The 19,754-nt window shown below is 40.2% G+C and overlaps 1 protein-coding gene across 1 annotated transcript in view; it reads left to right on the top strand.

Moving 5' to 3' along the window:
• Nucleotides 1–19,754, top strand: part of CTNNBL1 (catenin beta like 1) — a 161,999-nt gene that overhangs the window by 69,951 nt on the left and 72,294 nt on the right. Inside the window, exons 8-10 of the mRNA XM_040447091.1 lie at nt 5,777–5,849; nt 6,088–6,146; nt 7,624–7,772. Coding sequence (XP_040303025.1) covers nt 5,777–5,849; nt 6,088–6,146; nt 7,624–7,772 — 281 coding nt within the window. The remainder of the gene's footprint in view (nt 1–5,776; nt 5,850–6,087; nt 6,147–7,623; nt 7,773–19,754) is intronic.

Below are 19,754 nucleotides of genomic sequence, written 5' to 3'. Positions count from 1 at the left end.
CCCGGCGCCCCTCATTTCTCAGTTTTTAAATTGTTGGCCTTATTACCTTTCAGACAGACATCTTTTTTACCGTGCCCCTGCTCTGCAAAGGTCAGAATTATTTTGACCTCTGTATCTGTCTTTGATCATGCTCCTCCCTCCACCAGGAATGACTTCTGTCTTCCCTTATATACTTCTCAGTTATACACAGCCTTCATTAACCACTTTAAATCCCTACTCTTCCATGTAGCTGCCATCATTTTTAGGACTGAAAGGAAATTTATAACTTCTATTGCAGATTAAAAAAAAAAAAAAAGTCGAGACTTATATAGAGATTAAGTGCCTTGCCCAACTTCATACAGCTAGTTAGAGAGAGAGCTGGAATTAAACCCGTGAGTCCTGACTTTCTCCACGCACCCTTTACATGGCACTACTTTGCCCCCAGCCCATCCCATGCTCGCTCTTTTCTGAATATCAACCGTTTTACTTTTTCTATGCTGGTTCTCTCACGAGAGTTAGCAGATCTGTGTTCTAACATGTGCCTATAACTATGACATTTCTCCTCATGAAGCATCTTTTTTTCAGCACCTGGCAGACTTTCATATTGTATGTGCTCACTGTCTTTCTTTAAATAGCCTTCAACTCTTTAAAAGCAAGGACTGTGTTGTGTCTCCATCATATTTGCGACTCCACCCAGTTGTTCTCAAGGTGTGGTTCGCAGCCAGGACCAGGAATGTCAGAATCACCTGACAACTTGTTAGAAATGCAGATTCTTGAACCTACCCCTTGACTCCCTGAATCCGCCCATCTTGGGGTGGACTGGCCATCTGTTTTAACAAGCCCTCCAGGTGATCTGAATGCATGCCAACATCTGAGAACCACCCTCCTGGAATACTTATATTTACACTGCTTGTTAAACCCTGCTGTTTAACTGATCATCCCATATTGATTCAGTAGTCTTTGAGTAATTCTTCAGTGAGTGGCACCTTGGTGAGTCTGCTTTTTGTACTGGTAGCCTAGCAGTATATAGAGATACTCATAGATTTCTTCTCTGAATGAAATGTCACTAATTTGTGCTAATGAGGATGAAACCCATTGCAGATGATTGCATTAAATGGTTTAGCAGGTGAGCAGATAACAGGAGTGAGAGAGATTGCTTTACAGTTCATTTTTGTGGGGAATACAGATACATTAGGATATTGTGTACTCTTGAAAATAACACCAAAACCCAAAGTTTTATTTTTTTTCTTTTCTAAAGAAGCAGCATTAAGATTCTCTTTGGTTTCCCGGTTAAATCAGTGTTTCAGAAATAGTTGCAACATTCAGTGTATGAGCTAATGAATTGAGAATCGGCTGCATTATACTACATGCACAACTGGTTGATGGGAAGTTCTTAGCCTCCTGTGACCAGCAGTTGGGATTTTACAGGGCACAGTCTGCTTCAACAGTTGCACGGGGCTGTAGATGTGTCTGAACCTGCCCCATGTGCCAGGTACCAGGTACCAGAGGTGAGCCGTGGAAGTAACCTGCAACTTCTGGCTGCGGGTGGTAACATAATTGTTTTGTACTTTCCGGAAAAGCAGCAGCTCGCAAAAAGGTGAAGTTTAATTTTATTCAAAGCTAGTACATGCTGAGTCCAAACCTATGCTTGACTCTGTAATTACTCTGACAGCTAAAAGATTTAGGATCACCAGGCTCCTGGATAGCAGAGTCCAGAAGCTTCAAGTCCCTTTGGCTAACTTTGCAAACTCCAAAAGACTATACCCACTAAATGAACCTCTCCTTTCTCCTGATTTTGACTGAATGTCCTTGTAATTTGGCAGTTTGATATTTTGTAAACTTGGAGGCCATCATCTCTGGCTGAGATTTAAATAGAAATAAAACTTCCTTGGTGATTTTTGACTTTGGCCAGACGTGGAAGATGAGTTAAATTCCCTCCTTCCCACCTGGCCCACGGTTTCCCACAGTTTCCTTCATTTCTTTTCCACAAGATTAAAATACTTGGTTGTCATCCTCATCACCATGAAGTTTTCCCCGTCCGATGGGAATGTCGTTTGTGGGCTGTTCACTAGGTGGAAAGCATTGTTCTAGATGCTTCACATACATCTTTTATTTTATTTTATTTTATTTTATTTTATTTTATTTTATTTTATTTTATTTAAAAAAAATTTTTAATGTTTGTTCATTTTTGAGAGAGACAGAACACAAGCGGGGGAGGGGCAGAGAGAGAGGGAGACGCAGAACCCGAAGCAGGCTCCAGGCTCCGAGCTGTCAGCACAGAGCCTGATGTGGGGCTCGAACTCATGAACCGTGATCATGACCTGAGCCAAAGTCGGAGGCTTAACCGACTGAGCCACCCAGGTGCCCCTCATAGATGTCATTTTTCATCCTCACAAACAGCCTTCCAAGTGGTGCTGCTGTCCCCAGTTACAGATGCAAAAGGCATTGCACAGAGGGGAGGTGATTGCCCAGACACCGTGGGAAGTACGTGGCAGAACCTGTGATATTGGGCCTGGATATCTCCAGAGCCTCCCCCTCTTGCCAGGTTACTTCCCAGCTGGTACCCCTTTCAGACTCTGAAGCATTTTAGGGCTCAGTGTTGGGGAGTCATGGGACCTGATCATTTTGACTTTCTGATTAGATTCCTTCTTCATGCCAGTTTTTGAAAGGACCTATATTTTAACAGAAAAAAGTGATGAAATTATGATTTTGATTTTTAAAACTGTACTTTGGGCAAATTGGAAACTCCTTGAAGTGTCACAGCAAAAGCTAGAGATTTCCTGAGGGGGATTAGGAATTCTCAGTAGAGGGGAACACAGCTGTTTGGTGCCTGTGATGTATATACTGGTTAATATAATCCAACCACCCCATGAGGAGATTATTACTTATTTTCACTTAACTTAAGAGAAATCAGGTAAGAAAGGCAGAGTAATTTGGCCAAGATCCCATAGCTGGTAACCATTAGAGCTGAGATTCTAACCTGGATATTTCTGATTCCAGTCAAAGAAAAGCTTCTAGTACCTACTGTATGTTAGGTACTTCCATATTACCCCATTTAATTCTCATAGTAATTCTCCTGAGAGGATGTTACCTTATTTATTGTTTATTTTTTACAGGTAAGGAAACTTGAGACCGAGAGATTTTTCTTGGATCATAGGTGCCCCTCTCAGCTCATGATGCTCTTAATGTCTTAGGAATTTCATTTTTACAGTGCCCCTATGCCAAAAAGGACCTAACAATCCTGTTGATTAAGTAGTTAGGTCCAAATATGTATTTATGTCATAACAAATTAGTAGCCATACACAGGAATTAAAAGAAAAAATACTTTGGGGCGCCTGGGTGGCTCAGTCGGTTAAGTGTCTGACTGTTGGCTTTGGCTAAGGTCCTGATCTCATAGTTCGTGGGTTCGAGTCCCCTGTCGGGCTCTGCACTGGCAGCGTGGAGGCTGCTTGGCCTTCCCTCTCTCTCTCCCCACCCCTCCCCTGCTTGACACTCTAGCGTGTGTCCTGTTTCTCACTCTAAATAAATAAATAAATAAATAAATAAATAAATAAACGCTTAAAAAAAAGAAAAATATTTTTATTTTAGACTTAAATGCCACACTTACTAATAAGCGTGTGTACCTTCTGAGTAACTGCACAACTTCTAAAACCTTGGAATTCAGTTGAACACCACCACCCTTATTCCTGTTGCACATTGATTTGCACACAGTTCTTTTATTACAGCAACCACCAAAACCCAGCTTCACAAAGATAGGAGGTCATCAAAAGAGTGTACCTGGAGCTAGTAGTTAATTCAGTGTTCAACAGATGTCACCTGTCACCATGCTTTCTTTGGAAATTTTAAAGAATCCTGCGGTGCCCCTGTGAATTCAGTTTGACACCCCAGGTACCTCGGCACACAGTTTGGGAACTGCAGACTTTGTCGCATAGGTAGTACGTGCTCGTGAGTCAAACTGAGGTGCATCGATCCTAGATTCATGTTCTTCTTCTTTTTTTTTTTTTAACGTGACTGTATTACTTAATAAAATTAATTTTAATTCAGTGTAATATCTTTAAATGCCGTAACAGTGGACAAGGTTCACATCTAATTCACCTGTGTGCTTTCATGTTCAGTTCTTTGTCTTGTGTATAGCAGATGCCCAATAAATATTCATTGAAGAAAAAAGAGAAAACCTTCCCCTTATCTTGGAGACAGGATTTATAAAATCACATAAAGGACAAGAGGCCTTGAAACCGCAGAAAGGCTAAGTATGATTCTAGTGGCCTCGTGTCTTTTGGCTTTTTTTAGTTAAGTGTGTCTAGTTTCAAACAAGAACGCTGGCCCTTGAAAAGCTGCATATAACAAAGTTAGTGTGGCTTTAAATCATTTAAAATACCAATACTTGTAATTTAAATAATTCGAGTAAGTAATTTGATTAGCAAGTCCTTGATTCTTATAGAGATGCCCACCCTCGGCCTTTCACTTTTGTGTTTTGGTCTTTATAAAACTGCTTTCCTTAAAGTGAAGCACACCTCAGATTGCATTTAAACTCTGGTTGTTATACTGAATTTCTTGAAAGAAGGCCTCAAGCTTGCCCAGGGAGCATACCTTGCAGTCAGTACACGTAAGACTTTGCATTTACAGATCTTTTAACCTAGGATGGTCAGCTTCCTGAAACCCTGTGGGGTGCACTAAGGCCTGACAAGGAAGACGTGCATAGAAAACTGAAAAGTTGCTGGGTGTTGCTTCATTAGGGGCCACTCTTCCTTCCTAAGTACAAAATCAATGTCCAAACAGCACTGCGAATAGCACTAAGGTGATGGAAGTGTTAGCTCCAAGACGAACACTTCCCTGTCCTTTCCAGGTACAGAAATTATTTGTCATTTCAAAAACCTGGATAGGTAGCAAGGCTGCTGCTGATTAACAATTGTTATCTGCGTGCCTGCATTTTAAGGATCAAGGGTACGGTAAATAAAAACACATCGATGAGGTTTGCTCTTCTCTGTGCACCTTTATGCAACGGTGCCTTGTTAATGGTGAGATATTTGAGTCTCGCTACCGAAGCAATGCGGTGGACAGCTGTAAAAGATAGTAGATATGTCCCCTCTGAAACACCAAGTACCAGACCGTGCAGCGGGGAAGGAATTGTGGGTAGTAATTTGGGTGTTAAAATATTAACACATTTCTGCATTTTTAATGTGGTTTCCTTTTTAAATAGTAGGCAGATTATGGCACACAAGCAGATAGGTTTATGATTTCAAATTAAATTTTAAGCATTAGAAAAAATCCAAAAGGAACTACTTTGTTATAAATGCATTCAACTAATCTAAACAAGAACTTGCTTTCTTTTCACCTTCTCTGATCATCCGTCGGCTAATTGATAGCCTGATTTTATGATTGTAATATGTGAACGAAGCTTCATAATGGATTTTAGTCTTGATTACAAACTTTCAATCATTCATCTAGTTCACAGTTGAGTATATACTATGTGCTGGACAGTCGTCTCTGGACTCACAGTGGGGAATCTGGGAAGGCTTCACTGAGGAGGTGACTTTCATACCTGGGCATTAGCAGTGAGAGAGCCATTGTGTACATCTGCCATTTATGGTTGTACTATGTAGTATTTGAGTCTGATCCCTTGAGAACAGAGGCAGACTTTTCTTTTTCTTTTTCTTTTTTTTTTTTTTTACCTTTAACCTGCCTTTTGGCTTTCTAAGTTCTACTTCTCCTGAACTTAGATCCTAGTTCTTGTGAACTAGGGGAGGGGAGCAAGGCCCCTTAACGTTTTTTTCTCATTTCTCCTATGTCCCCACAGGCAAAGATGCCTTTCGATGCCAACAAACTGTACTGTAGTGAAGTGCTGGCCATACTGCTCCAGGACAATGACGGTGAGGCTCCCTCTCGGTATTGATATTCTGTTAGGATAGGAGCCAGGCTTGTTTCAGATCATGACAGCAAGCTCTCTTGCCTTTGGCATCCCCTTGCTCTCCCTCTCGCGCTCTGTGCAGCTTTTGTACTCTGTCAAGCTGTATTGATTTTGTTTGCTGATGTATCAGTGTTAGACGGCTGTAAAATCTGACAGTTAGCTTCATTTTTTTTCTCCTTCTATTTTTTTTCCCCTTTTAGAAAACAGGGAATTGCTTGGGGAGCTGGATGGAATCGATGTGCTTCTTCAGCAGTTATCCGTGAGTAATTCTTATGCTTCCTGTCTGCCATGAAGATACATGGCCTGCTTTAAATGGGAGGTGGAGCTGGAAATTGTGGGAAGAAAGAAGCCATGTGATGCAAGCCATATGGAGTATGTTGGCGGGTTTGAGGTTACATCGGAGCTACGTGGTCTGCCTCCTTTTCTTAGTCATTTGCTCTTTATGACCAGATATCGCTGTGTATCTGCTTGGATTTCCCCCGTCTTCTGGTGTTTGTCAATCCAAAAGAAGTGTGCTTCCTGCTTAAGTGTGTGTTCTTGGGCCAAGAATACCGAATTATTTTGAGTTGACCCACGCCCAAGATTATTTACTTCCTTTCCTTTCCATCTGCCAGTAAAATGCATTCTATCCATTTAGAATCCAGGTAAGCTCAAGGAGTACAAGTTCCAGTGCAGTGGGACAGAGGTCACAGAGGAGGACAGGGAGGGACGTGGTACCAGAAGCTGGAATAGGACATTAGAAAATGCCATTTTCTCCTTGTAAGAAATGTAAATCTGGTTGAAATGTTGTTGTTCTGCCGGCACTCTGGAAATACTGTGAAGATGTCTTCTAACAAATCTCATCCGTGCTATTCCAAAATCAGGACTGAAAATAGATCATTTGGATAAAATCTTGAGTGTTGGGAGTGTCTGAGCTGTCAGTTTGCATACAGCTGCCGTCGTGGTGCCAGCAGCCGGAGTGGCTTGGCCTCCGCCCCAAAAAAGTAGAGCTTTGAAATGCGAATCTGTTTCCAGTTTTCTGGGAAGGTGCTTCGTCCTGTTCCTGCAAGATTGTTGTTCATTTTGTAGTAGGCTCTATGGGTATGCATATACTGTTAAAAAGGCTTTCCTCCTAACATGCCATATATCTCTGGCAGAGACAGGACTTCTGCTTTAAGCTGTTCCCATGACTTAGAGCCACAACTGCTGTGTGAAGGTAGTTCAATAGCCCCGATGGTGAGGAAACTCTTCCTAAGGCTGTGGTCATTCTGGATTGTAGTTTCTTTTAGGTGTGCAATGGGCTGTGGGTGGGTTGTGGGAGGGCTTTGGAGGTAGCTGGCAAAGTGGTTTCTTGACCTGGATGGTGGTTTCAGCTATACGTGTCTTTTATGGAAATTTTATACACCTGTGTTCTATTTCACAGTAAAAGGGTTTTGTTGTTGTGTTTTGTTTTGTGTGTGTGTGTGTGTGTGTGTGTGTGTGTTTAATCTGGCTCCTTGGAACTGTCAATCACTCATGGACCCAGTGGTCAGTTGAATGTTTTGTTTTTTTGTGTGAACTGGTAGCTATTTAATACCTGTGAATCAAGAAGTTCAGTTTCTCTAAAATGGAAACTGATGCGAATTTTGTATGGCGAGCTTGTGTTTCCTCAGTTGTTGGGGTTATCGTGACAGGCAGGCTTTGGAAGTTGTCAAGCGCTGGCTGATGAAAGGACATTCTCTTATGGCTCTGTGTTTTCTGATGTCTTTGCTTGACAGGTGTTTAAAAGGCACAATCCTAGCACAGCCGAGGAGCAGGAGATGATGGAGAATCTGTTTGATTCACTCTGTTCCTGCCTAATGCTCAGTTCCAATCGTGAGCGCTTCCTGAAGGGTGAGGGTCTGCAGCTGATGAATCTCATGCTCAGGTATGTTTCTTATCTCCTAGCACTCTGTCTTTTTTGTCCAGCTCCTCACTGTTGTCTGAATTCCAGATCCCGTACCTATGGTCTTTTAGTCGATTGAGTTTCCTAGATAATGTAAAACAGTAAGGCCTTCAGGGGTGGGTGTGTGTGTGTGTGTGTGTGTGTGTGTGTGTGCGCGCGCGCACCTGCGTGCATGTGTGTGGTCTTCTCTCAAGTTAGAGTGGGTAGAAAATAGAAAGTACGTTTTGTTCTGTTTGTGCCCATTGTTATGTCAGTTGGTAATATGACCACTCCATTGAAGGGAAGTAACTTTTGGCTCCTTCTCTTACTGTGTTGGTTTTGGGAAGCCTAGTTATGACCTTCTAAACATACCCTACGTTAATTTCTAAACTTGGCCTAGTTTTCTTTATATCCCACATAGACCTGTCTATGCTGTATGTTTGTATTTTTGTGGTTGACAGAAGAATATCAGATTTTTTATTTATACAAAGTTTTCATTAATATCATTTTCTATGAGGTGCACATGTGCTATGTGGCTAGCATGGGAGATGAAAACGTGCAGGACATTTCTAGAACTTTACAGTACTTTCCTTACATATCTTCTTATTATTTATGTTCTAATTCCTTAAAATATTTAAAGTGAATATCATGTCTAGTATATTTCACAGAATCCTAATGTTGGAAGTAAATGGAAGGTAGCTTGTATCAATAACTTTTGAGAAATCTGGCTAGGAAAAGGAGTAGAGAAATCGGAGTAGGGGGTAACCAGAAATGGGAGTTGTGTGTGGTCAAGGGACTGTTTTTCAAACTGAGAGCCACTAGAGCATGTTTGTGTGGCCAGAAGACTCTACTCATTATGACTGTATGAAATTGACCTAGAGCCTGCGGTCTTTACACTTGTATTCCTGTAAATTGAAAACTCTGTTAAACCATTTCTTTAAAAAGTTTTTCCCGTGCTGTGACATAATGTTTGTGAGAATTTGCAACAACTGCATCATGGACTCTAAGGAGATAGAGCTTTCTTAGTATTCTTTTGGTGATATTGAGAGTATTTCCATTGTTTTGATATTGTAACAGATTCTACAATGACCATCTTTTGCTTAAAACTATTTTTGTATTTAAGATTATCAAGGGATATGTTTCTAAAATATCTTCTCTTTAAAGGCCTGTGTGGGGCTGGGTGGGGGCACAGTAGACCTTTTCGTTTGTCCAGTGCATACCAGACCTTGGATTGATTGGAAATCTTCCTTTGTGGAATTGCTTTAAAAAATCTATTTTAAAGTGCACAGAGGGCCATTGGAATTGTTCAGAGGCCTTCAGCGTTCAGCTGATTTTTGCTAGCTTTACTCTCTTGAGTCTTTTGTTTGTTTATCTCCTTTACCCTTCTAATTGCCTGTCCTTTTGTTGAAATGACCCACCTTCTCTCGAGTAAATAGCATATAAAGAAGATGCATTTGGCTTCCTGGGCCTTCTAACCTTAAAACTGTACTCTACAGGGACTTTTCCCTAAGCTTCTTAAAGGTCTGAACTGCCAGTGTCTTTGGATGGTTGAGTGCAAATATGAAGTGATGTATTCCTGTAGCATATGGCTTGGTAATGTGCAGCAGTGGGGAGCTGAATAAATAACCAGAAATATGGATTATTCAAACCGGAATACTGAGATTCTGGGAGCCTAATTAAGGAGGTGCTCCCAAAGCCTTAGAAACTGCACCTCTGTAGGATCTTCTAACTTTTCATTTTTGAATGCTGAAGTTACTGTTAGATTAATTCTTTTGCATTAACTAGCTTTTTTTAGCAGATTCAGCATTCCCCTTTTTTCTCTTTCCCATGCTCTTTGTTCTGTGTTATTTTTCTTCTTCAGACTCCCAAATGGAAAGTTTAATTGGGAGGGAATTTTTTTTTCCCTACTAGATTCATCCTGATCTTCTAGCAGGAGCTGCCAAGGTGCTCTGCGTCTAGAGAGAGAAGCCCATTCAAACTTGGAGGTTGTAACACTAGAAGTTCAGGAAAATTTCTGTGGTTCCGTTGCCCCTGAGTACTGCTCCTCACTGTGATTCAGGCATTCAGCAGTCATGAAATGTCCACCTGGAAAGGTGGGAGTGTGGGACAGCATGGAAGAATGGGCTTTGGAGTTGAGGTACATGTGGGTTTGGAACATCGCTCTTTCACTTACTACTTTTGGTTATTCGGTGAGTTTTTCTAACCTTTCTGACCGCTGACCCTCAGTTTTTCATCTGAAAAATGGGAGTAACAATGCCAAATTTGCAGGGATTTTTTGGAAATTAAACTATATATATGTAAAGTGTCTGGGACAATTCTGCAGCTGTTAAAACACTGGCGAAGTACTGTGTTCACTTACTACGTTAAGTGCTAGGCTTACACAGAGAGGAACAAGACAGGATTCTTGCCTTCAAGAAACTCCACCGCTAGTAAGGGAGGCTGACATTAAATAACTATAGTAGCATTGAATGCATTAAATTAACCGTTCCTCTTAATAGTTTGCATGTCTATGAATTTTTTTCTTTACGTTTCTGATTATTGATAAGGAAAGGTCATCAGCAAGATAGTCATTTATGCACACGCACATATGACACACACATGCAAAGGTATATACTACCCAACTTAATATCTATTAACTTTATTGAAGTATAATTGTCTTATAATAAAACACTCCCATTTTAAGTGTACAGTTTTAGTTTTGACAGCTGAATGCATCTTTGTTTTCAACACAATGAAGATACACAATGGCCCTGTCCAACAGAAATGGAATGCAAGCAAGATATATAAGCTTCTGTTTTGTAGTAGCATGGTAAAAAGGTTGAAAGAAAGAAAATTAATTTTAATAACATTTTATTTAACCCAATATATTAAAAATCATTTCGACAGGTAATCGATAAAAAAACATTATTGAACCATTCTACTTTTTTTCATCCTAGGTCTTTGCAGCCTAGTGCATATTTACATCTCAGTTCAGTGTTAAATTTTCATAAAGTACTTGCTGTGTGTTTAGATTTCGTACAATTTAGAGTTGAAAAAGTAGATTCCCATACCTGAGTTTCTCCAAACAGACTTAAATGCTTCCTAATGACTGAATCAAGTATCAGTTTTTAAATTTGAACTTATTTAGTATGTGTTTTGTTTAGCCTATGTCACTCAACAGATTGTTTTTGAGATTCGTTCATTTTGCATCTGCCAGTAGTTTGGTTCTTGTTCGTGTTCGTAATATTCCATTATACTTCTGCATTCCAGTGTGTCCGTTGTTTTTGTTATTCACCTGTTGGTGAACATTTGGGTTGTTGCCAGTGTCTTGCTCTTGTTAATAAAGCTGCTTAAAAGTCTTTAGAGAAATACATATTTTCATTTCTCTGGGGTAAATACCTAAGGAGTGGAATGACTAGGTCATATTGGAAATGTAAGTTCAATATTAGAAACTCCCAAGCTGTTTTCCAAAGTGATTGTATCATTTTATATCCCCTCCTCAGCAAGGCGTGAGAATTCCAGTTGCTCCCTATCTTCCTCAACACTTGATGATTAAACTAAATTTCTTTAAGAATCCCCTCCCCCTGTGTCACTTCCCCAGCCCAGCCCTTACACCCACCCACCCACTCTCACATGTTGAGGATTAGGTTCTAGCATCCTGTGCTTTCCTCTGTGGGAGCACTTACCATCCTGTGTGGTAGGCATCTGCTGGTCTCTGACTGTACTATAGGACTCTCGAGAACAGAAACTAGGTCGTCCCCTTCTTGGTATCCCCAGTGCCTAGCCACAGATACACATTAGGTGCCCAGTAAATATTTCCTAAGTGAATGAGAAAGATCTGAGAAACATTTTTGCTTTTTAAAATCATTGGTTTATAGAATTTCTAGCAAACCCCATGCATAGACCCAAAGAATGAGGAGTGACTTCGTAAAAGCCGTATAGCTGAGAGCTCAGTCTTCTGCCTGCGTATATTTAGCCCTGTTTTTCTCCATCAGATTTTTTAATGCCCGAAGAACACAACATAGGCCACAGGGTGGTTCTGAACCTCATCTTCAAGGCTCCGGAGAAGCCAGGCATCAGCTGTAGTCCCGGGCTCGCTGCCCTGTTTGGCCTGTGCTCATGCTGTGCTGCAGAGCAGAAACCCACACAAGTGTCCGCACTTCATTTTATCCCGCTTTGGGACACTGGAACCTCTCAACACTCTTCTCCCACCAGCCTCCTAGTTATTTCAGGGTTATGGTTTAGGCATTCATTTCTTACAACCTTTCTGCTCAAGGTCCAGAGAATTCCTTCATGCAGATTTGCAGTCTCTCGGCATTTGTTTGTAGGACTGTAAGGAGGTCTCTACCTCTTTGCCCTTACCAGACAGGCCTTTGTTCTCCGCCTTACCTTCCCACCCAGGTGTTAGTTTAGTTGTCAGGTAACTTTTTCTTTCACTCCTGTGTTAAGACTGTTTGGACTTCACAGTGCTTGACAGAATCAATGAGGGGAAAAAAAAGCTTTTTGTTTTTTGTTTTTTCTCTGTCAAAGGACAGATGAAGACATTTTGGGAAAGAAAAGATTGTTGAGGTGGTATTTAAAAATGAACTCATGCCGTGGAAAAAGCAGCAGCTAGCCATCCTAGAGTATAGGAACCCCCCCCCCAAAAGGAATTTCTCATTTAGTCATAATGTTTTGATAAGGAAAGAGAAAAGGTGGGGTGAGGGTGGAAGGCGCAGAACCTCGTGGGCAGTATATACTGTGTGTATATGGTCTGTACTCCCCTGATGGAGAAAATACTGCTCCTTGTGGGTCAAGCAACTTGGTCTCATTCTTTTGCTTTGATTGCAAGAATTACAGTACAGTGAGGATGTTTGCATGGTCTTTGGCTGGCAGCAGAAGAGTTAAGATATGAATAATGAAGCCAAGTGGTATTTTTGTAGTCAGGTACAGTTGAGAGAAAAAGAAAATTTAGGAAAGCCACAATTTATTGTGCAGTTTAACAGAATGATCAGATTCAGAGAGACCAATTCACAGAAATAAGACTCACTTTGGGGCATCTGGGTGGCTCTGTCATTTAAGCGTCCGACTCTCGATTTCAGCTCAGGTCATGATCACAGTTCGTGAGATTGCACGGAGCCTGCTTGGGATTCTCTACTGCCTCCCGCCCCTCCTTAGATGCCTCTCTCTCAAAATAAATAAATAAACTTAAAAAAAAAATGACTGACTTATGGGGGGATGGCCCTTTTAGAATTTATCCAGACATGAGGATTGAGCTATACAAATGCCCTTGTTGCCCCCTGGTTTGCCATTTCCACGTTCTTGGTTACAGCTGTCTCTCTTTGGTAGGATGGTTGCTGCAAATAGAGGATTTCAATATATCAGGTTTAATTATAGACTGTACTCCAGATCATTTGCTTCTTGCCACTGCAGAGCACTTTTTAACAGTATGTCCTTGTTTCAGTGGTTCAGTGTTCTTTAAGAAACAACAAAGCCGGTGGGAGACAGAAGAATTACATTGTCAGTTTCCTTGAAAATGTTGACATGAAGCTTATTACTTCTGTTGTAAAACCCTGTTCCAGTTAGAAAGAGAAGAGACCACTGAGATCCCAAGGGATGTGTACAAATGCAGCTTGGGGTTGTGTAGCAGAAACACAGTGAACCCATCTTGGTTATTAACTGTATAGACAAAAAAAAAAAAAAAAAAAAAAAAGAGAGAGAGAGAGAGAGAGAAAGAAGAAAGAAAGAGAAGGGTACATAGACACATCTCTTTAGGAACCACCGATTTTTTTTCCTCTGAGGCTTTTCAGTAAGATTTTCCTTAATCTAAAGAAAATTGTCTCTGACAAAGAACATAAATAAAATGACAATGGTGTATCATCTGCAGAGTGAGCATTTGCAGGCCCGGTTCTGGACCGTGGGCTCGTACCAGAGCATAAAGGTAGGTAGGCCAGACTGGGGAACTCTTAAACCTTGAAATTTTATTCCCTTGCTTTTTGGCTTGTTCCGTATTGGTTTTGTTCTTCATGAGCCTGTGAAGGGCCAAACTTGATTGCATTTTTATCCTCGTGGTCCTTTACAGGGTTTTGTTGTTGTTTTTGGAGAACGAGAGCCTTTTCTTCGGACTTTCAGTCTGTTGGATTCAACTGCAAAAGCAAAACACTAATGCAAATGTTTTAGAAATCAGCTGTGCTTCCTAATGGGGCTGTATAGGGTTTGTGCTCCAAGCTGCACACACACACCTTGCTTGTTGTTTGTCCAACAAGCAAGCATTCCCTTTCTCCGCACACTGAATATTACCATTCTTTCTTCGACGAAGAATAGTGTTTGCACCTGTTCTCTGGGAACCAGAAAAATGCTTCAGAGCACAAAGTAATCCTTCCAACAGCCCTCCAGGCTGGCGTTACCTCTTCATAAATGGAAAGTGCTGTGGCTGAGAAGGCAGACTAAACTGAAGCAAGTTTACTTGGCACGAAATGGTGGAGGACCTGTCTGAGCCCTTCCTTCAGACTTCATAGCTATTCATCATTCCAGTGTAAATTGCACAGATATAAAGTATACAATTTGATGAGTTTTGCAGTATGTGTAAACCTATCATACCATCACCACAAGCATGGCAATAAGCATATTTATCATACCCAAATGTTTCCTTGTACCCCTTGGTAATCTATAACTCCTCTCCCTCCACCTCACGTCTCCAGGCAACCATTGATTTGCTTTCTGACCATTATAGGTTAGTTTGCATTTTCTAGAACTTTATGCAAATGGAGTCATACAGTATGCGCTCTTCTTTTTGGTCTGGCGTATTTAACCAACTATAATTATTTTGAGATTCATTCCATGTGTATCATTAATTCTTTTTCTTTGCTGGGTAGCATTCCATTTTAGAAATATATCCCAGATCGTTTATTCACTTGTTGATGGACATATGGGCTTCCAGTTTTTTGCTCTTGTAAACAAAAGTATGAATATTCAAGTACGTACCTTTGGGTGCATGTATTTTTAATTTCTCTTGGATAAATGCCTATGAGTCTGGGGCATGTAATAGGTATATGGTTAACTTTTTAAGACACTGTCAGTCTGTTTGCAAAATTGTCATACTGTACCGTTTTTATATTCCCACCAACAGTGTATGAGATTGGCATTTGCTCCACACCCTCGCTAATACTTGGTATGGTCACTGTTTTTTGTGTCAGTCATTCTAGTGGGTGTGTATAGATGTCTTGTGCTTTTAGTTTGCATTTCCCAGGGCGCCTGGGTGGATCAGTTGGTTAAGCGTCTGACTTCAGCTCTGGTCATGATCTCACAGTCCATGAGTTAGAGCCCCACATGGGGCTCTCTGCTGTCAGCACAGAGCCTGCTTCGGATCCACTCCGTCTCCCTCGCTCTCTGCCCCTCCCCTGCTTGTGCCCGTGTTCTCTCTCTCTTTCTCTCAAAAAATAGACTTGTAAAAAAAATTGGCATTTCCCTTGTGGCTGATGATATTGGGTGACTTTTCATGTATTTATTTGCCATCCACATGTCTTCTTTGGTGGTGTCTGTTCAATCTCGTGCTCATTTTGGTTGGGGGGAGAGGGATTATTTGTCTTATTATTGAATTATAACAATCCTTTATATATCATAGATACAATCTTTTGTCAGATACATGTTTTAAAAATAATTTTTTTCAATGCTTATTTATTTTGAGAGAGAGAGAGACCGTGCGAGCAGGGGAGGGGTAGAGAGAGAAGGAGAGAGAGAATCCCAAGCAGGCTCCACACTGTCAGTGCAGAGCTTGATGTGGGGCTCGATCCCACAAATCGTGAGATCATGACTTGAGCCAAGATCAAGAGTCAGACGCTTAACTGACTGTGAGCCACCCAGGTGCCCCTGTCAGATATATGTTTTACAAATATTTTATTCCAGCCCATAACTTGTCTTTTCATTTTCATAAAGTAGTCTTTTGAAAAGTTTTACATTTTGATGAAATATAACTTTTAAATTTGTTCCAGTGATTTTTATTTTTTTCTATTTGAGTAAACTTAGGTAGTCGGTGTCTTTCAAGGATTCATTTTATCTTGGTGGCCAAACTTATGGGCATTAAGTTGTTCATGAATATTCCCTTATTATCCTTTTAAATCTATAGAATCTGTAATGATGTGCCCTCCCTTATTCCCAGTGTTAGCCATTGATGCCTCCTTTTTTCCCTAATCAGTCTGGCTGTCAATTTTGTTGATCTTGCCAGAGAATCAGGTTTTTCTGACTGATTTATCTCTGGTTTTTTGTGCTTTTTTTTTTTTTCAATTCTATGTCAGTGATTTCTGATCTGATCAATTTTTTTTTTTTTTTTTGCTTCTGATTACTTGTGGTTTAATTTGCTATTCTTTTTCTGATTTCTCAGGGCGGGAATTTGAGATCATTTATTTGAGATCTTATTTTTTAACATATGATGCTATAAAATTTCCTCTAATTGCTGCTTTATGCCTTGTTGTGTACACTTTATTTTATATATGTATTTATTTTTTTTTTGAGAGAGAGAGTTTGCACACATGAGCATGAATGGGAAAGGAGGCAGAGGGAGAGGGAGAGAGAATCTTAAGCAGGCTCCATGCTTAGCATGGAGCCTGAGGCAGGGTTTGATCTCACAACTGTGAGATCATGACCTGAGCCAAAGTTGAGAGTCAGATGCTTAACTGACTGAGCCACCCAGGTGCCCCCACATTTTGATATATTGTATTTTCAGTTCAAAATACTTTCTCTTTTGATTTCATCCTTAACCCATGAATTACTTAGAAGTGTGTTATTTAGTTTCCAAATATTTGGGGATTTCCCACGTATCTTTCTGTTCTTTATTTCTACTTTAATACCATTGTGGTCAGAGAACATACTTTATATGATTTGAACCCTTTTAAATTTATTAAGACTGGTTTTTGGCCCAGAATACAGTCTGTATTGTTAAATATTCCTGTGCACTTGAAAAGAATGTTCTGTAAATGTCAGGTTAAGTTAATGGTCATGTTCAAGTCTTCTATATCCTTAAATATTTTCTGTCTACTTATTTTATCAGTTATTAAAAGGGGTGTTGAAACCTCTGACTATAGTTGTGAGTATGTCTGTTTCTCCTTTGAGTTTCATCAGTTTTTGCTTTATGTATTTTGAAATTCTTTTAGGTGGTTAAACATTTAGGAGTATATGCTGTTTTGCTTAATTGACTCTTTTATCATAATGAAATGACTCTCTTTATCCCTGATCATGTTATTTGATCTGAAATCTACTTTGTTTGATATTAATATAGCCACCACAACTTTCTCTTAATTAGTATAAGCATAGTATATCTTTTACCATCTATCATGAAATAAATTTTGTCCCCTCCCCTGTTCATATGTTGATGCCCTAATTCCCGAGGTGGCCTTTAAGATGGTAATTAAGGTTAAATAGGGTCATAAGAGTAGACCCCTAATCCAGTAGAACTGGTGGTCTTATGAGAAGAGGAAGGGACATCAGGAGGGTGTGCACACAGAGAAAATGGCCCTATGAGGATATGGTGAGAAGATAGCCATCTGCAAGCCTGTGTGTCTTTATATTTATTTTTTTATTTATATTTTTAAAATATATTTATTTTGAGAGAGAGAGAGAGAGAGAAAGCAGGGGAAGGGCAGAGTGAAAGGGAGACAGAGAATCCCTGACAGGCTCCACACTGACAGCACAGATCCCGATGCAGAGCTCAAACTGACAAACCATGAGATCGTGACCTAAGCCTGAATCAAGAATTGGTCATTTAACCGCCTGAGCTATCCAGACAGACACCCCTGTGTCTTTATATTTAAGATGTGGGGGTTTTTGTGAGCATTATATATTGGAGTCTTCTTTATTTACCCCATAATAATTGCTGCCATTTAATCGAAATGTTTATGCCATTTACATTTAATGTGACCCTTGATATGGTGGTTTCTGATTGAGTTTATACCCTCTTGCAGGTTGTTCTATTTTTCTCATCTCTTTTTTTGGTCCCATTTTTGCTTCATCTGCCTTCTTTTAGGTTAACATTTTTTATCCCATGTTATTTTCTTAGGTGGCTTCTTAGCTCTTTCTCTTTGCTTTTTTAGTGGTTTTCAAATTGATGGTATACATCTTATCACAGTCCATCTTCAAGTAGTGTATACTATTTCAATCTGTAGTGTAAGGACTTTGCAACAGTAAACTTTCATTTCTCCCTCCTGGTTTTTATGTTTTTGTTGTCATATATTTTACTTCTACATATGTTATAAATTCTAATACATATTGTTTATCTTTTGTTTAAATAAGAAATTATGTTTTTTTTAATGTTTATTTTTTTGAGAGAGAGCGTGCACACGCACATGCACACACACACAAAAGCAGGGGAGGGGCAGAGAGAGGGAGAGAGAGAATCCCAAGCACTGACACCCCAGAGCCCAATGTGGGGCCCGATCTCACAAACCAAGAGATCGTGACCCGAGCTGAAATCAAGAGTTGGACGCTTAACCTTGTGAGCCACCCAGGTGCCCCATAAATAATCAATCCTGTTTCAAAGAGATTTTTTAAAGTAAGAAAAAAGTCTTTTACTTTTATGAACATATTAGCCATTGCCAGTGTTCTTCATTCTCTGTAGATCCAGATTTCCATCTGGTATCAGTTTCTTTCTTCCCAAATGATTTCCTTCAACACATCTTGTACTTCTGGTCTGTTGGTGATGACTTTTGTCAACTTGGGTATGTCTGAAAAAATATTTGCCTTCTCCTTTAAATGATATCTTCACCAGGTATAGCATTCTTTGTTACTGGGTGGGGAGGTGGGAGTTCTTTCAATTCTCTTAAGAGTGTTGCTTCACTGTCTGCTGGATTGCTTGGTTTGCAGTGAGATGTCTGCTGTCATCCTTATGTATTAGTTCTTCTGGATGTAACGTGTCCCTTTTTTCTGGATGTTTCTAGGATCTTTTCTCCCTGATTTTGAATAGTTTGGTTATGATGTACCTTGATGTAGTTTTCTTCCTATCTCTTGTGTTTGGGTTCTTCTTGGATCTGTGGGTGTATTGTTTTCATCAAAGGTGGAAATCTTTCAATCATTGTATTTTCAGATATTTTTTTTTTTCTGCCCCATCCTCCTTTCAGAAACTCCAGTTACATGTATATCAGGCTGTTTAAAGTTATCCAACCACAATTCCCTGGTGATCTATTAATTTTTTCCAGTCTGTTTTTTCTTTCCGTGTTTTTATTTTAGGTAGTTTCTATTGTTATGTATTCAAGCTCACTCTTTTCTTCTGCACTTATTCTCATCCCATGTATTTTTCACCAGACATTGTATTTTTCTTCTCTAGATATCTTCCCTGTTTCTAGTTAGCATACTGAAGCTTTTTTCTACCTTGACTAAATCAAGTATAGTTATAATAACTTTTAATGTCCTTGTCTTCTGATTCTGTCACCACTGTTATTTTTATTATTTTTCTCCTCTTTATGGTTAATATTTTCCTGCCTCTTTAAATGCCTGCTAATTGTTTTCTGAAATTAAGATATTGTGACTTTTACCTCATTAGATGCTGGGTGTGTGGGTGTGTCTCCTTATAAATATTTTTGAGCTTTGTTCTAGGATACAGGTAAGTTACTGGGAGTAGTTTGCTCCTTCGGAGGCCTACTCTTAAGCTCTGTTAGGTGGGACCGGACTAGCCTTTAGTCTGTGGCTGATTTTGCCTCAGGACTGAAGGACTGAAACCGTGCCCTCCTTAGTGCTCTACCTGATGCACCGTGAATTCAGAAAGTTTTTTCACTCCAGCTGTTGGGAACCCAAACTATTCCCAGCCCTCGGTGAGTTCTGGGCATTGTTTGCCCCTTCTTCTTCTAGGTGGTTCCTTCCTGCAGCCTTGGTTAGTTTCCTCACATGCATTTCTAGTAAGTAGTCAACTGAGGACTCAGAGAGGGCCCTCTGCAGACCCCTGTGCAGCTCTTGGTCTGGTACTCTGCCCTATGAACTCCCCTTCATCGGTCTGCCCTCCTCTGCACTATGTCTCCTCCCTGCTTGGAGGCCTGGAGACTC

The sequence above is a fragment of the Herpailurus yagouaroundi genome, unplaced genomic scaffold (genome assembly GCF_014898765.1).
Source record: "Herpailurus yagouaroundi ecotype Mexico unplaced genomic scaffold, PumYag 196, whole genome shotgun sequence".
NCBI classification, from domain to species: Eukaryota; Metazoa; Chordata; class Mammalia; order Carnivora; family Felidae; genus Herpailurus; species Herpailurus yagouaroundi.
Note: the sequence above shows the minus strand (reverse complement) of the source record. Positions and strands in the feature narration are given on the sequence as shown.